This window comes from Propithecus coquereli, unplaced genomic scaffold, assembly GCF_000956105.1.
Source record: "Propithecus coquereli isolate 6110/MARCELLA unplaced genomic scaffold, Pcoq_1.0 Scaffold223, whole genome shotgun sequence".
NCBI lineage: Eukaryota > Metazoa > Chordata > Mammalia > Primates > Indriidae > Propithecus > Propithecus coquereli.
Genome location: NW_012147523.1, coordinates 2787002 through 2805230, shown reverse-complemented (window position 1 = coordinate 2805230; position 18229 = coordinate 2787002). Strand labels below are relative to the sequence as shown.

Sequence of the window (18229 nt, the reverse complement as noted above, 5' to 3'; positions counted from 1 at the left end):
TTCTCACTGGGTGGGTCCCTCCTGTGTTCTGCTGTGGGGAACTGGAAGGCATAGAAATGACCCTGAATTTCACTGAATGTGCACATTTAAAAGAATAAAATAAAAAAGACTCCTTTGTCTTTTTGCCTAGGCTATATAGCTTGGATGTCTTTTCGTTGTGACCTTCTGATCTTGTTATTCTGAAGATGCCGTGGTGTCTCAACGGCGGCTGGGCAGGCAGCTCCCCTGGGCCATTAGCCTCATGTTATCAAACTCAATTAAGCAGCGAGCAGCATGGGATGGGCCTTTATCCTCCTCTCCAGCACCTCTCCCTATCTCCCCCATCTTTTCCCCTCTATTTCCTCCCTAGACTCTTTCCTTCCCTCCTCCAAAGAAATAATGTCATTCCTTTGGGTACCACTCAACTTAGATATTCTTCCTCCCAATAGCATCCCTGGCCCTGTGTAGGCCCCTCTCCTCTGTGCTCAACGGCAGCATCTGCCACATGGTACCATGCAGTGGCCTGTGTGTGCATCTGTCTCCTCTGCTAGACCCTAAGCTCAAAGAGGACAAGGACAGGGATCCTCTTATTCGCCATTGTATTTCCAGTGTCTGGCATGCTGCTAGGCAGAGGATGTTCAGGACCCAAAGATTAGCCTTCCTCATCATCCCGTAGCACCAAAATACACACCAAGGCAGCCACCTGGGAGCCTTTGTCTTAGAGTTTTTGGCTCAGATGAAGCACGTTAAACAGCATCAGGCGGGCCTTACCAATTTGGCTAAATATTCCCATTCTCTTTATTTCTATTTTTTCCCCTTTCTTCCATGGTAATAGCACTCTCATTTAAAACAGCTTTTGTAGATTCTTATTATAAAATAATATTAACAATACCTATTGTTATTTAAATTTTAAAAAGTACAACCAAGCATAAGGGAGAAGGCAGAAAATTCAAATAATCTGTAACTCTCCTACTCTCTGTAAGCATACATATGAAATGTGTACAGATATGGCATGTACATTGGTGTATATAATTTGTAGAATGGGAGCATATTGTACACACTGTTAGTAATTATATATAACTATGTCATTTAATATTCTACATCTTCTTTGAATTTTTAAAAGTGTTTTGCATGGTAATACATCAAATAGATGTATCATTATTTATTTAACTCTTTTCCCTATTGGTCTATAGTTGATTCCAATTTTTTTTTTCCTCTAATGATTCTTTGATGAACGTCCTGTGTCTTGATGGGATAAACCCAGGAGTACAGAGGAGGGGTCAGGAAAAGCCTCTCCTGGAGGAAGCGACATTCTTCTGGAGGTGGAAAGGATGTGTAGGAGATAGCGGGGGAAGGGGCAAGAGTGGGAGGTGAGTGTTCCTGGCAGAGGAGACAAAGACTTGGAGGTGAGAGAGCGCATGCGTATTCTAGGAACTGGAACTATTTCAATACAGCTGGAGGGTGTGTCAGGGGGTGGGGGTGTGGGCTATTGTCCAGGTGACCAGGGCCAAGTCCTGAATGGCCCTGTTAGCCATGCTAGGGAGTGTGGGCTTTGGGCAATGGGGAGCTATCACAAGTAACAGCAGCATCTTTGAAAGATCCTATGGCTGCCATGGCTGAGCCAACTCCACATCTGACAACTCGACTCAGTTATTAACAAGCGAAACGGAAATTAGAAACAAGAGAAGAAAAAAAAAGAGCTTACATGTAACAGCTCACAGATAAGCTTTCCAACCTGTCTAATCTTAAATTCAGGAGCATGATTCAACAAGTTAAAATTCTTACTCCCTTCTCCAACCCTGGAAGAAGCACCTGGGATTTAAATAATGTAGTTGGTTTCCGGCCTCTGGCCCTGTTCCAGGAGCCCCATTGGTGTACCCTGATGACAAGGGGGGTGGATTTTCTTTCAGTAGCTGAGAGAGGCTGAAGTGTTCACCCAAGACAGCCAGCAAGGCAGGTGTGGTCCGCGCTGCGTTTGTAATTAGATCCCAGCCACAAGCGGCCCCATTCTCCAAGGACACAGCAGGCGGGAGCCTATCCGGCTGTGCCTCCCAAGGGCTGACGTCTCCATTTAGGGAGCGCTCCTGAAACTAATGGGCAGCGACAGCTCCATTTGAAAAACACAGAAACACTTAACAGGGAGGCTGTGATCTGCCAGTCCCGTAAGCTGCTTATTAGCAGGGAAATCACGCTCCCGGTGTATGGTGCCCCTTTGGTTAACCCCTGTTCTTGCATCTCCTCTGTGCTATCTCACTTAAAGATTTCATTGTTCTCCAAGGCAGTGGTGGGGAGCGGGATGGGGGAAGGGGCTGTGGAGCTGCCAGAAGCTGTTTCTCTGTCTCCCATCACAGCCCCGGGGGAGGCCATGCAAAGCAACAGCCTTCTGGTGCGGATGGGAAATGGATGGTTTTTAAAGAAAAATGGTCCCTGAAGACTCTCTGTGTCTCAGCTAATGTGCTTCCTACGCTGACTGGCTCGGGTCCCAACACCCAGGCCAAAGAAAAACACCCACAGGTCTGCCTTGTAACGGGCCACACTGACCATCTCTGCCACCTGCCCCTCTGTATTTTCTGCTCCACCCCCTTTTCCACAGCCCAGGCCACCATCCTCTCCTCCAGGTGATTGCAGGAGTCTCCTGCTCCACGTCTCTGCCACCAGTCTAGCTTCCCAGTCCTCTGCAATCCCCACGTTGCAGCCAAGGGGACTCCGGCATCCTTGACAATGCCACAGGAATCTCAAACTTATCATAAATGAAACCAAGTATCTGATTCCCCCACAAATATGCTCTGTTGCTATTGTCTCCCCTCACCAAAGAGCTCAGGCCGAAAGTCTTGGGGTCACCAACAACTCCTCTTTTCCTCTCATACTTTCAACAAACCTTGTCAACTCTAAATTCAAAATGTGCCCCAAATCCAGGTGCATCCTTCCATCTCCCCAACGATCACCTTCCTCCAAGCCTTCATCATCTCTTACTGGGATTATTGCAACAGCCTCCCAGCTGGTCCCACTGTTTCCATTCCTATTCTGTACACTGCACCAGTGACCCTGTTTAAACATAAGTCAGGTCCTATCACTCGGGGCTTAGAATTCTCCAGCACTTCTCATCAACCTGAGATGAAAATCCTCTGTCCTCACATGGCCAGAGCGGACCATGCTCTAGCTCCTGATGCCCTCTGCACCCCTCCCTATGCTCCCCCCTTGCTCACTGTGCTCTGGCCACACTGGCCTCATTGGTGTTTGTTAACTATGCCAAGCCCGCTCTTGTCTCAGGGCCTTTGTATGTACAGTTCCCTCTGCCTAGAATGCTTTTCCTCCAGACATCCAAAGGTCAACCTCCCTTACTTCACTGAGGTCTTGCTCCAAGATCATTTCCTCAGAGCTTCATTTCACCTTACTGAAAATGGCATCACCCTTACTCCATCGCCTGACCTGGCTTTATTTTTCTTAACATCACTTATCTCCATCTAGCTTTAAAATATATATTTACATTTACAGTTATATTTTTCTTTGTTTGTTGCCTTTCTTCCCCAGTAGAATGTAAGTTCCACAAGGCATGAGTTTTGTACCATATGCTATTAGCACAGGGCCTGGCACAGAGTAGATGCTCAATAAATATTTGTCGGATGAGAAAATGAATAAACGAAGGAATGAATCTGGACAATAATCCTGAGCACACTGAGTTGACCCCAAGAGTTCATCCTTTTGTGGGAGTTTTCCCCACTGGCCAGCAGAATAGACCCCTGGTCCTGATAATGTGGCCGAGAGTCACTTCTCTTTCTCCGAGACCCTGAAGCCAAGATTTCAAAACAGCTGAAACAGTTTGGGTTGGAATGACAAATATGTCTTTTTAAGTCTGACTTGAGTCTTTTATAAATTCAAGGCTATTTCCTCAGTATTTAAAACTCAAGCACCATGAAGATACCCCAGCATAGGAAGTGTGTGCTGTCTGTAGGGATTTGTAGTAGAAAACGAGAACCTTACTTGCCGCTACGATGTGCTGAGCACCTACTTGGTGCCAGGCACTGTGCCAGTCACATGCATTATCTCATTTTATCCTCATATCACAACCCCATAAGATAGAAATTAGAATTGTCCCTGCTTCACAAAAGAGGAAACTGGAACTTTAAGGAAATTGCCCAGAGTTGCACAGCTAGTAGGCAGCGTGCTGCCAGGATTCAAATTCACGTTTGCAAAATACAGACTCCTGGGCTCACCCAAATAAGAAGAAAGCAGGAGGCCGAGGCTCTTGGAGAGCTAAGTTCCTTTGCTTCCCTTAACAATAAGGCTTTGGAAAGAAGCTTGCGGTTCTTGACTTTCTCAATGAACCTTCACTCTTTCAGCGACTGAAGTTCAGTGGTAGTCTCATTCCTCATCAGTGTCCGCCCAGTGGCCAAATGGCCCATTTTCAGTGACTCTCCTGCTTGACTTCTTGGAAATATTTCAAGGATAACAATGCCTTTCTCCTTGGATTCCTCTCAGTCTTTAGCTTGTCTCCTGCTCTCTCCTAGTTCTCCTCCTACCTTCCTAAAACAGCTTCAGGGGCAATTTTATCATAGGCAAATGGAAATAAAACACACACCTTATAGGGCTGTTACATGAGTTTAAAAGGTCACATATGCAAAAACACTTAGCTAATGTTTGTTGCGTAGAAAGTGCTCAGTGGTTTTTATTACTATTATCTTTACTCCATCCTTAAATTTTTTTTTCAAGACCTCTCTCCTGACCTTCAGAACCTGTACTTCTGATTCCCGCTGCTCCACATCTGGAACTTTCACTGACCCCTCAAAGTTGTCATGTCCAAAACGGAAATAGTCATCTTTCTAAAATCTCCCACTTTCTCTGTCTCCGTGGTTCATACAACCACATTCTCTGTCATTCAAACCTAAAGTCCTCATCGTGCCATCCTTGACTGCCCCCCGCCCTGCCCAGCTCCATTATTCAGTCAGCCACCAGCCTGTCCACCGTACTTGCAGAAATGGATCCAGGAGCTTGTGCTCTAATGTCAGATGGACCCGACTCAATTTGCAGCTCTGCTATTCATTAGCTATGTGACCTGGAACAAATTACATAATCCCCCTGGCCTCAGTTCCCTCATCTATAAAGTGGGGTTGATAATAATACCCACTTCATAGGGTCATTGGGAAGGTTAAATAAGGTAACTCAAGGAAAGAGCTTTCCAGGGTACCTGGCATATGGCAAATACATAATAAAAGTTAGCTGTCATAACTATTATTACTACTACTACTACTATTATTATATTATTAGATTGTAGTTACTTCCTATAGACACTGTGTTTGAAACACTTGGAACTTTTGTGCAAATGGGTTTTGCTGTCAAAGAACAAAGAACAAGAAACCCCAAATTTAGTGACGTGTCTCTTCTTGGTAGGTGGTAATTAGCATGTGCATGTGTGTGTGCACTCATGCACATACACACACACATGTGTTACATGCCTCAGTCGGGGGCTTCTTCATATCGAAGACCAGCAGGATGGGTGAGAAATGCGATGGTTTTCTCTCTAGAATCTGATTGCCTCACCAAGCACTGATTTCTATTTCCTCCCACACTCTTTCTTCCTATTTGGAGAGAGGACGACTGAGTTTACCTCCTGGCACCTTGTACTTAAGGTCAATGACTGATCCAGCTAACCACCCTCATGGTTACCCAGGCATTGCAGGCATCAAACCCAGGTTTCGCAGTTGGGATCTTTCTCCACTGACTAGAGTTTTTAAACTATGTTGTGTTGAGTTGGAAACATCTATTGTTCCTGATTGAGAGCCAGAGGACAGTACTTTGAGGGATCTGCTGCTATAAATATTGGGATCTCCCAGGTGACGTATAAATGGGTCATGACTTTGCATCTTGCATTACATGAAGCATCACAGGTATTTTAATCTCATCTGTACCAATAGATGAGCTTGGCTGACTCCTTGGGGTGGGGTGGGGTGGGAGGGAAATGCACATGCCGCTGGCTCCGCCATCTCATGCCTTTGCCATACATCTCCTAACTGCCCAGAAGGACCTCAAGGGCAGCTCCTGAACTACAGCAACTGAAGATCAGGAGCCCAAGGTCATGCACCAAAGGTCATGAGAATTTTGCATTTTATGTTGCTCTCATTTCTAATCATTGAAACTACCTCTCTGAGTTTCTCAAAGGGAGTCGATTGGAGAAAATCACACCCAGTTATGCTAGGTTCTGTTTTGCTTTGGCTTTTGTTTTTGTTTTTCTTTGTTTTTGTTTTTTCCCCACCCACCACAAGTTCTTTTCTTCCCCTCTCATAGTGTGGGCGAAATGCTGAAAACTTCGACCGATTTTTCACCCGCCATCCACCAGTCCTAACACCTCCTGACCAGGAAGTCATCAGGAATATTGACCAATCAGAATTCGAAGGATTTTCCTTTGTTAACTCTGAATTTTTAAAACCTGAAGTCAAGAGCTAAGTAGATGTGTAGATCTCCGTCCTTCATTTCTGTCATTCAAGCTCAACAGCTATTGTGGTGACATTTATTTTTCTCATTGCCAAGTTGCATCCATGTTTGATTTTCTGATGAGACTACAGTGACCGTGTTTCAGGACCCAAATGTCCTCAGGTAGTTTGGAGCATCTCTACGAGATGGGATTATGCAGATGGCGTATGGAAAATGCTGCTGCATAATTAACACATTATCGAAGTCCTCTTATAATTTATTTCGCGCAGCATGTCAGCTAAGTAGACCCAGTAGGGAAAGAAAATGCCTGCTTTCTTCCCCTCTTTTACTGCACTGCCGTTTTCACCCCAACCATCCAATCTAGATCCTTCCTACAAAATTCGTGGATAATCGAATGCTAGTATTCTTCCACTTCCCGGCCTGGAGCTTGGCTTGTATCCAAGTATATGGTTGCTTTGGCCTAGAGGGAATCCCTCTATTCTATCTGTTCTGAAGGCATCGGAGCCTTGAAAAGAACATGCTCAAAATAAAATTTTGTGTGTTATTTTTTTTAACGCAAATTAAGAAGATTATCTACGTTCTAAAATTCTAAGAGTGTGCTTCTAGATAGTGTCAATCTAAAAGCACTTCAGGGGGTCAAAAGGCAACCAGCTTGGGTGCTACCTCAGTGTTGTACTTACTGATACTCTATGTCTCTGGTCACCTTCATCCCCAAACTACTGGAAAAGGGCATTTGGCACCACTCCCTGAAAGAACACGGTCACTCTAGCAAGGTCCCAAAGGGCCATGGTCTTACATTACATTTCAAACTTTATTTGCTTTGGGGTTTTGTTTCTGTTGTTGTTCAAATGCCAAAAAAAAAAAAAAAAAAAAAAAGTGACTCACTTTGTTACACATGCTTTAAAATATGTGTCCAAATGTTATTAACCACAATGACCTGCTTTGATTTTACCAAGAAGACGGTTCTGGAGCCTGGCAGTCCCATGTCTGTGGGGATGGGATTTGCCTAGGTTTGTCGCTGGCTTTGGAAAGTCAATTAAGTGCTCTGAGAAAGATGCCATTTCTTGAAACAACGATAGTTGTATTCTTCACTTTGTTGTTTTGCAAGATGTTTGTGGAAATGTTCATTTGTACCTGGATGTCTGTTATGTGCCCTTTTTCTTCTAGCATCGAGATACAATAAAAAAAAGAAAGAACAGAAGAAGAAATGCTATTTCAAGGAAAACTGATCTTTTTGAAAAACATGGACCCAGACTACAAAGTGGGGCCCAAGGAAGGAACTCGGGAGAAAGGAACTAAATCCAGAGCTTAATCTTGGCCCCAGTATTTAGCCAGTCAGAGAGGCAGGGGCTGTGGACCATTCAGGGACTCCTGGTGGCCTGTAGTGGGGTGGAATGACCTGGCCAGAATCTCCAAGGATGTTGGAGCCCAAAGCTCACACTCTCCCCAGAGTCAAGTTTAGAGGCTAGCTGGGAACATGAATGGGGCTCTTGACTTTCTTATCAAAGTCACCACTCCTGCCAGCTTGGACTAAATATTCTTTCTAGCAAGCAGCTTTGTGAGCTCCCCAAAGCCCAAGGAAACCCTTGGGTCAGAGAAACTTCATTTCTTTCTGAGTGGATTAAGACAGCAGGTCTCATCCTTGCCTACCACGTCCTGCTATTCTCAGGCAGCCCTAAAGAGAATTCTTATCACAGTTCAAGTGATTTCCAGAAGTTCCAGGGCTTCTGAGAGACCGTCAAGGGAACACTGAAAACTTGACTAATGTCCTTGAAGTAAGACTTCTTCTCCTTAAGAAAACCATGATGTGGATCTCCACTTAGGCAACATCCCCTGTAGGTCATCTTTTTCTACCCTTTGATTGCTTCAGGCTTGGGGACCATCCCTGCTATTGCCACCGTGGTAGCAATCTAGACCTAAAGTGAAGCCAACTTGAAGTCCTAGCTGAGAAGCTTAGAAGGTTAGAGCAGTAGGGAAATTAGAGCAAAATTCCCTCATTTTGTTATTGGGGAAACTACAATCTGAAGACAAGAAGTAACTTGCCCAAGGTCAGTCAGCTGGGATACAAACCCAGGCTTCCTGATCCTCTGCCTGGGACTCTTTCTGCTCTCTAGCAACAGTAACAGGCATCTCTGAGTCATACCCACCACAGGCAAGTTATTTGAGGTCCTTCTGGCTGTGGGGTCATACTCTCATTTTGCCTGGACATGCTCTCAGGAAGATAAAAACCATGGAGAAACATTGGGCCATTGACACATGATCTGAGACAACTTTAGAGAACAATGTAGGATGGATGGATAGAAAGATAGCTAGATAGATAAAATATAGCATATATGTATACTGCACTCTACATTTTCCAAATTCTTGCCATTATTTTTCAGAAGTTTAATAGTTTGCAGAAATAGATACTCAAGCCAAAGTCTCTGTTCCCCTAGCACACCTTCCTGAGGATTGGTCAGAGAAGGAAGGAAGGAATCAGTAGTGAGAATTCCTAACATTTCCTTTTCTATCCACATTTCCAGTACAGGAAAGTCTGAGAAACAGAGCTCTCCTAAGAAAACATAGGGCTGTGGCCACAGTGACCTTCTTGGGGGATTAATAGGAGGTCAGTGGCATTAATAGCCCTCCTTGGATGAATGCTACTATTCTCAAGTGGCTTCAGATGCTATCAACCCCAAAAGAATTATCCCAACAGAGAGGCCTATTCTTTCCCAACTTCTAGGGTAAGATCCAGGAGTATTTTCTATGGGGATCTGCCCACAGGACAAAGTCCAGAAGGGCAAGTCCTGTCTGGACCAAGTGGCTATCTGAAGCATTAGTCTTCACCAACACAAGAAATGGGGAAGGGCTTCCAAAGTTGGGGCTGGTGGGAAGCGAACTTTTGCCACCTGCCCACAGGCAAGGAAGACCAGATAGGGTTGATGAGACCAGAGGAGATCTGAAAGAAGGCAGCTGCCTATCTTCTAGCCCCAGATCTACCTGTCTTCTAGCCCACACAGAGCCCTGTAGCTCTCAGACCTTGAAGGCACCTAACAAAATTCAGTTCATACTGGAGCTCAAATGGACAGTGGCCCGTTTGGGAGACCGGTAGATCAATGGGAATAAATTCCATTATTTTCAGAGTGAGGTCCCTGCCTTTGGGGCAACTATAGGTTGGAAAAAGTGAGGAGGCTCTTCCTTGGCCAAGTCTTCATTCATAGATTCATTCATTCAACAAATAATTATGAGCAGTCTACTGTGTGCCAGGTATCATTCTTGGCACTATAAATACAATAATGAAGAAACAGACAAGGACCCTGCCCTCTTGGAGACAAATAATAAGTAAACAAGACACTGTCTGAAAGCAATAAGTGCAATACAGACAGTGAAAAGGATACCAAAGTGTGACTTGCAGGGATTGAGAGAGGGATGCACAGACAGTATTAAAGCAAGAGGAGGCATGCGAGCTTTGCTCTGAACACAAGCAGTAACACACTGAGTTCCTGGGGGATGGAACCTCCCACAGCCCAACACAGGCTCAACAGCAGGCAGGACAAGGCAAGGCAGAGGGGGTGGGATGTGGCAGGAGGTGGCCCGCCATCCGGAAAACAGCTCCATTGGCATCTCTAGCCTGCTCCACTTTGGCCACACATACCCAAGTGTGCTGCTGAGGCAGTGTGTCCCCCTCACTGCCACATCCCCACACAGAGTAGGTAGAGAACTCCATAGAGACATTTTACCTATCTCAGGGGAACAGCAGAAAGAAGCACTTCTTATGAAAGGAGAATGAGTGCAGCAATGAGAAACCCTTATCAGCCAGTGACCATTAGGGGATAAAGCCTGTGTGGTGATTGGCCAAACTCTAATGAGTCAATCAATCCTCACCGACCCCTTTATAATCTGACACAACTCTGGCTTCAGCCTGGTGGCCTGCCTGGGACCAGTGAATCCCAGGGGTTATCCCTGGTTGTCCCATAATAAAACAGCCATCAGGCTGTCGCTCCAGTCAGAGGGGCTGAGAGGAGGCATACTTAGCAGTGATGTGGTCAGGTAATACTCACAAACCCACTGTGCAATCTTGGGCAAGTCACTTCACCTGCCTGTGCCTCAGTTTTCTCATCTGTCAAACAATGGTGGGGGGATAAGGACTCTAATTCTACCGGCCTCCCAGATGTATGGGGTGAGGATGGGAAGACATAATAGGCTGACAAGGACCTTGAAGAAGTCAGCACGCCATACGGAAGATCAGCCCACACTCTGATGTTCCCTGTCAAAACTCGCTCCATACTATAGCAAATTGGGGTTAATATCTCCCCCACCTCCCCACTAAAAAAGAGAAATGCCAGACAAACCAGGAGAATCGAGTTGCTCTGTTTTGGTTTTTTAAGGCTTCCTTTACAGACCTTACTTTAAGCTTTGGATTTTGTTTTTTTATAGTTTGTTGACTAGATATGTGCTGTAAACATCTTTGGAGAGAACCTCTGGCTGATGAAGACCCAAATTCTAATCTGTGGGTGGGTTTTTGAGTATCCCTTTAAAGCCTGGATTGTACCAACAAGTGTGGGGTGGATAGCCATCAACGCCTTTCATTAAGCAGAGATCTGATTTTCCCACGTGGCCATTCCACCTTCCAGGGAACAGAGCAGTTGTGCAAGTTCACCTTGGCAAAGAAAGAGGCCTCCTAGCCACAGGGGTCGCTATTGAGCAATTTTCTCTGGGCCACTCTACCTAATCACTAATTGTATGGCATTATACATGGTAACGAATAGTTTCCAATTCGATTCATCTCAAAGCCAAAGAAAATACAACACACGCACGTGCGCGCACACACACACCACTTTGTGGCAACACTTAAAGAAATTCGATGACTTATTTCCTTTCTTAGAAGATGTCCACCAAGTTTTCTATCCCGAAGACAACATGCAAAGCTAGTATGTGCAATGTAGCTACTAAAAATTGTCAGCACAGGGACTCTTTCTGACTCTGCTTGTGAAATGACTGATCAGACTCCTGGTAACTGGCATGTCTTGGTCCTGTTTCCTTCTTCTTATGCTGTGTTAATGTGTCTGCTTTCCATTTGGCAGAGAGACAAGCGAGATACCTCCAACTTCGACAAAGAGTTCACCAGACAGCCTGTGGAACTGACTCCCACTGATAAACTCTTCATCATGAACTTGGACCAGAATGAATTTGCTGGCTTCTCTTATACTAACCCAGAGTTTGTCATTAATGTGTAGGTGAATGCAAACTCCATTGCTGAGCCTGGGGCGTAAGACTTCAGGCCAAGTCTATGTATCAATTCTAGTCTTCCAGGATTCTCGGTGCATATGTTGGCATTCAACATGTGGAGAGCTTCTCTTAGAGGGCTTTTCTTTGTATGTGTAGCTTGCTAGTTTGTTTTCTACATTTGAAATGTTTAGTTTAGAATAAGCGCATTATCCCAATTAGAGAGGTACAATTTTCCAAACTTCCAGAAACTCATCAAATGAACAGACAATGTCAAAACTACTGTGTCTGATACCAAAATGCTTCAGTATTTGTAATTTTTAAAGTCAGAAGCTGATGTTCCTGGTAAAAGTTTTTACCGTTATTCTACAATATCTTCTTTGAATGCTAAGCATGACTGGTATTTTTAAAAGTTGTGAGTAAGCTTTGCAGTTACTGTGAACTATTGTCTCTTGGAGGAAATTTTTTGTTTAAGAATTGATATGATTAAACTGAATTAATATATGCAGACTCCCTTGCTTACCTGTCTGTTTTTAGATGGACCCTGATACAGTGGTGACAAACTGGAGATCCATAGGGTGATGTGGCCAGTTAAGTGAGCTTCATTTTACTCACACAGACTCTTAGCTAATTGAAACTATTTTCAACTTTAAAAAACGAGATATGTTTTATAAATTTCTGGACTTTAAGGTTCCCTCAGAAAAAAATCAGAAGACTGGTAGCACCAAGCATATGTTTTCATGGGGAAATAATTCTACAGAACTGAAAAATTGCTGTTTCCTTTGAAAACAGTATGTATTCTAGTTGTGCAACAGTCTCCACCGCCCCCTATTGTCTTATGCCCTCCGCCCACTTCCCTGGCTGCTATAGCCACTTGAGGTTGAGACCTCTGTCATTCGTGAGTCACAGGTTTGATGACCTCAATATTTTCTTGTGCACATAATCAGGGTATGTGCATACCCATCCGTTCAATGTGCTTCCTGTTTATTAAGCCCTCAAGCACAAAGTACATAAAAATTTTATTCCAGTCATGACAAAGTCAGCAAGGAGGCTGGTGTAAGCATAGAGATATGGCTTTTTGTAGTCCATGAGGATGTTACTATTAAAACTACTTTTACTATTTTCTCTTAATGTAGGTTAGTGTCAAAAGAAAGAAAGGAAAGAAAGAAAAGAGAAAGAAAGAAAGAAAAGAAAGAGAAAGAAAGAAAAGGTGTATGTCCTTTTCTCAACAGCTATCCTTGTTCAGGGAGGCAAAAATAAAGATCACTTCTAAATGCTGTTGGCACAATGAGGAGCCCCGTTCTCTCAGAGCAGAGTGGCACCGTACTGAATCACTGGGTGTCAGCCCGATACCTTCTCTGAATGAAGTCATGCTTCTATTTTCTTTTCAAAAGATGTAGTAATCCAATCTGTAGCACATGCCTTTGTAGCTGCTAAGGCTAGTGCATAGTAGAAAAGAGCAAACCTGTCACACTAAGTACATTATGACTCTCCACAGAGTTTATTCATCTCTTTCCTTCCTGGAAGAGACCCAGTAAATGGAGCATTGGGAAGATACAGTGAATCCATTGATCCTACCTAGTGCATTTGTCTTTGCAGAATTTGAAAAACTCCACCGGTTAAAATCGGCTAAAGCCAACTTAAAGAAACCGTGTGTTCGATGCGTCACATTTAGAAAACAAAAATACCTGGGTTTCTTCAGATGTTTGATGACATGTTCCATCTATGATGCTATTACAGAAGAGGTTACCTCTGCTTCTTCTGATTCCTCCCCATTCCATGTTAGCCTCTCACACTTTCTCCCTCTGCTGGATTTAAACCCATCTTTCATTTAATAAATATTGAGCGCCTATTCTGAGCCAAGAGTTTTAGAGACCAATAGGATAGTTCAGGACTTTCCACTCACAGGGACAGTATGGCAGCAGACATCCCAGCCTCTCATCTTCCTAGGATCATGTCCGGTGAGAGAGAGTGGAAGCGCCTATAAAAGTCCTGTGGTTTACTCTGATCAGCTCAGCCTGGTCACATGCACACTCCTGCATCAAGCACTGTGTCTGGAAGGAGAAGGAAGGTAGGTTCTTTGATTGGCAGAACCTAAGTTGTGTTCGTTGTTTATTACTGCATAACAAGTTACCCCAAAGCTTTTAATGCAACAAAACTCTATTACCTTTCAATGTCTATAGATCAAGAATCTGGGTATGGCTTAGCTGATTTCAAGTCTTTCATGAGGATGCAGTCAAGCTGTTGGCCAGCACTGCAGTCACATATGAAGGTTCAACTAGGGGAAGGTGGGATTCACTTCCAAGTGCACTCACGTGGTTGTTGTGAGCTTCCACTCCTCACCTTACAGGTCTCTGCGAATGGCCACCTCTGGACATGGGAGCTGGCTTCCCCTAAGGTGAATGATTCAAATGAGAGTGCCTAATTTGGAAACCACAGTCTTTTTGTGCCTAATCTCAGATGTGACATCCTGTCATGTTGTAGTTTTCTTTTCTGTAGAAGCAAGTCAGTAAGTCCAGCCCATGCTCAAGGGGAGGGGATTATACAAAGTGAGACTATTTGGAGGTGGGGGGTCTTTGGAGGCCATCTTAGAGGCTGTCTACCACATATGTCATGAGCTGCACCACTGCAGCTAGGGGTAGAGCACCATCCAAAACACATGAACTGGGAATGGGTGCAGGACAGCTCTCTGAATAAAAATTGGAAGTTATTCTTGGAACAAAGGGGATGTACGCTTGGGAGGCAAACCACAGTGGTGAATTCTCTCTGGATGGGTATTTGGGGCCACTCCAAAGGTTCTTTGGAGCTAGTGATGGACAAGATATGGACCAATACTGAGAACAATTAAAGCAGTGATTCACCTGCCACTGCTATGGTCCACAGAGGTCCTATTGTTTTATAGACAAGCTCACTACCAAAGACAGGGGCCCAAATTGGACCTTCTGATGAACTATATAGTCCTTTGCCTTTAGGGACCCAAAATCCAAGAAGATGAGTTGGTGGAAACATATACATGATGTAAGTCTATATCAGTTATTTAATACCAAGCAACAAAACACCTCAAAACTTTATGGCTTTCTTTTAAAAAAATCATTTATTCAGCTCACGATGGTGGTTTTTCTGGTCTGGCCTCCCCAGCTTATCTCTGGTGGACTTGCCTATGTACCTCCACTCAGCTGGAAAGTCAGCTGATGACTGGAGCATCAAAGAAATAAGACAGATGGGAAAGATGTTTCCAGGAATATTCTGGACTTTCCTACAGTCAGACTCTTCAATCTCAACATACAAAGACAGGATACCAGAGTCTAGGCTTGTCAGCTGGGTAACCAGAGCCAACTTGAGAGCTGATGGTATAAGCACTTCAAACTGCTTAGACCCTCAGATCTTTTTCCTGTTACATTTCTTTTCCTAACCTCACCTGCAAGCTGAGATGTTGGTGAAATCAGGAAGGAATGCAAAGCAAGATAAAGGGGAACTAAACCTGGGACACCCAATCCAGTACCACCTATCAATATCTGGTTCTAAATGGCCTGAAGCCAAATACCTTAAGTCCTATATTTTTGCCTGTTTTGATGTGAGACTACCTTGACCCACACAGAACTCTGCTGCTCACCACTTCCTAGACAAGCAATGCTGGTTCCAAAAGCGAATCCTGATTGTCAAAAACAATAAAGAGTAGAGATCTGGAGACCTTGCCCAATAGTGAATCACACTCCATCCACTATGGATTTGTGGGGCTTTTTTGTTTTGTTTTTTGTCCCATAAATGCTAGTTTCCCTGGCATATGGCCGGCCCAAATTAGGGCAGATGTCAGGGTGAGATTTAAATGGTATTTGGACAAGAGATGCAAGAACATTTAGTTCTGTTTTCAACCAGTGATGACTCCTCGCAAGATCCAAGAGGAAAATAAATGCATATAGGACAATGCCTAGCAAATGAAAAGTTTATTATGATTTGACGACTTGGCTGTATATTCCAACATGCAATCCTCATCCTAAAGTGGGTTGGATTGCATAGAGAACTTCCAGATATCATGTGGATTATATTAGTTATCTGTTATCTATTCATTACCCCAAAACATAGCAGCTCAAACAGCACATATTATCTCACATTTTCTGTGGGTCAGGAGTCTGGACACTGCATAGCTGGGTTCTCTGCTTCAGAGTTTCTCATAAGCTACAATCAAGGTATTGGCTGGGGCCACGGTCTCATCTGAAGGTTCAACTAGGGAAGAATCTACTTCTAACTCACTCACATGGTTGTTGCCAGGATTCAGTTCCTTGTGAGTTATTGGACTGGTGGCCTCAGTTCCTCACTGGCTCTTGGCAGGAGGCTGCCCTCAGTTCATTGCCATGTGGCCTTTCCAAAATGGAAGCTCATTTCCTCAAAGTATACAAGCTAAGAAGGCAATAGAATGAGAATACCAGTAAGATGCATGTTCCATTCTTTTCTAACCTAACCATAGAAGTGGCATGATATCCTTTTTGCTGTATTTTATTCATTACAAGCAAGTCACTAGGTCCAAACCACACTCAAGGGGAAGGAATTATACAAGGGCATAAACAGGTAAGGCAGAGACTATTGGGAGACACGTCAGAATCTATCTACCAGATAACATGGACTGGAGTGGGGTAGGGTGGTGCCTTGGGACTGCGTTCGATCAATGTGCTCAATCTTGACCAGGCAGTTCAACTCGCTTCCTTAGAGGTGAAGTGGAGCTGAGGACAGGGGACTGTGATTATCCTTTCTCTGACTGAGCATTTCTGAGCTGCTGTGGGCCATCAGACTGACACAATTAATCCAGATGAAAAGGATTTTTGGGATCTAAAGACTTGTTCCCCTCATGAACAGAACAGAAATGAGTATTCCCTTAAGCCCACAAGATTTAAGGTCCCCTGGTCTCAAAAGAGGAGTTTCCTTGAATCCTAAAACATAAGCAGCATTAGATTCACATCTCTTCCCTAGTCAAATACCAGAAAGTCAAAAAGAGAACTTTTGTTGAGGAGTCCCTGAGGGTGCTTGATCCCAAGAGTACCCTCAGGAAATCTTACTAGTTATAAGTAGACAGATCCCAGCAAAGGACTTAACAGGGGAAGTGGGTGAGCAAAGAGGAAATATGTGAAAATTACGTTAAGTGGGAAGAAACGCTGATTGAGGAGAAGAACAAACGGAAAACACCTCCAAATCTCATCCTGTGTCATCTCATGGCTCAAACCTGGGCTTGAGGGTGATTTGCTCATTGTTCTTATATGGTAAGGGCTGAACCTGTGCCTGGTAGCCCATGCCTTCAGAGAGAAATCATGAGACACAGAAGGTATATTTCATTCATTCGTGCAACAAATCTCTCTTCAGAACCCATGACTGTTGCAGATGGGAAACAAAGTATGGGCCCATTTCTCAGGTAGTGGATGTTCTAGGAGGAATGCAAATTAAATACAGTGAATGACATGATTGCAGATAGCAATACATGGTATGCAGAAAAAAAAGCAGGGTGGGGCGTAGAGACTGGCAAAGGTTGTCATGAATGGGTGGGTTGTCGGCTATTTAACCCAAATGATCAAGGAAGGCCTCCTTGACGAGGTGATAGTTTGAGCCAGAGCAAAGTATTCCAGACTGAGAGAATAACAAGGGTCAGGACCTGAGGCTTGGCTTGTTGAGGAACAAAAGGTAGAACCACGTGGCTGAAGAGCAGTAAGCATTGGGATAAGTGGTAGAAGATTCCTTCCAAAGAGGAAGTCAGGGGCATGGTCATGGAGGCATTTGTAGACCTTGCTGAGAAGATTGACTTTGTTCTAAGTTCAATGAGAATCCCTTGGAGACTGTGTTAGTTTCCTGTTGCTGCTGTAACAAATTCCCCCACACTTCATGGTTTGAAACAATATAGATTTATTATCTTACAGTTCTAAGGTCAGAAGTCAAATATCCATCTCACTGGACTAAAAGCAAGGTGTCAGCTGAGCTGGTTCCTTCTGGAGGCTCTAGGGGAGAACTGATTTCCTTTCCCTTCCCAAACTCTAGAGGCTGCTGCCTTCCTTGGCTCAGGCCCCTTCCATCTTCAAAGTGCATCCCTGTAACCTCTGCACACACCGTTCTATCTCCTTTTCTGTCTGTGACCCTCCTGCATCCCTTGTGATTATATTGGGCCCACTCAGATAGTCTGGGATCATCTCCCTATCTCAGATCCTTAACACGTCCACAAAGTCTCTTTTGCCATGTGAGGTAACATAGTCACAGGTCTCAGGGATTAGGATGTGGGCATATTTGGAGGGCCTTTATTCTGCCTCCCCACAGAGACTTTAAACAAAGGATTGCCATGATCTGACTTGTATTAGAGAGGGTAGTTTGTAAGGTAAGAGAGAAGGCAGGGAGAGCAATGAAGGCCATCGCAATAGTGCAGGGAGAGCAGTATCGCAGTTCTCCTTGACCACGGCCATCCTCACAGAGACGAGAGGAAAATACCACAGAGGAGGCTGGTGACTAGTTTGGACTCACCCAGCCAAGTTGGTTCTACTGACTCCCAGCCAAGTGCTCTTTCAACCATCCCAGCTTCAGTCTGTTTCTAGAGACTGTCAGGGCCTGTGTGGCTTTTCTGAAGGGAGGAGTCTTGGCCTGAAGG

At 44.3% G+C, this 18229-nt stretch overlaps 1 protein-coding gene across 2 annotated transcripts in view; it reads left to right on the top strand.

Annotated features, from left to right (window-relative positions):
- PRKCB (protein kinase C, beta) overlaps positions 1-12121 on the top strand; it is a 298743-nt gene extending 286622 nt beyond the window's left edge. Inside the window, exon 17 of one of the 2 annotated variants that reach the window (XM_012645016.1) lies at positions 11472-12121. In XM_012645016.1, the coding sequence (XP_012500470.1) occupies positions 11472-11624 (153 nt within the window). In that variant the 3' untranslated portion in view covers positions 11625-12121. Of the gene's footprint in view, positions 1-6261; positions 7598-11471 lie in introns of those variants that run through there. The other variant, XM_012645015.1, reaches the window with a different exon arrangement.
- Positions 12122-18229: the final 6108 nt, after the last annotated feature.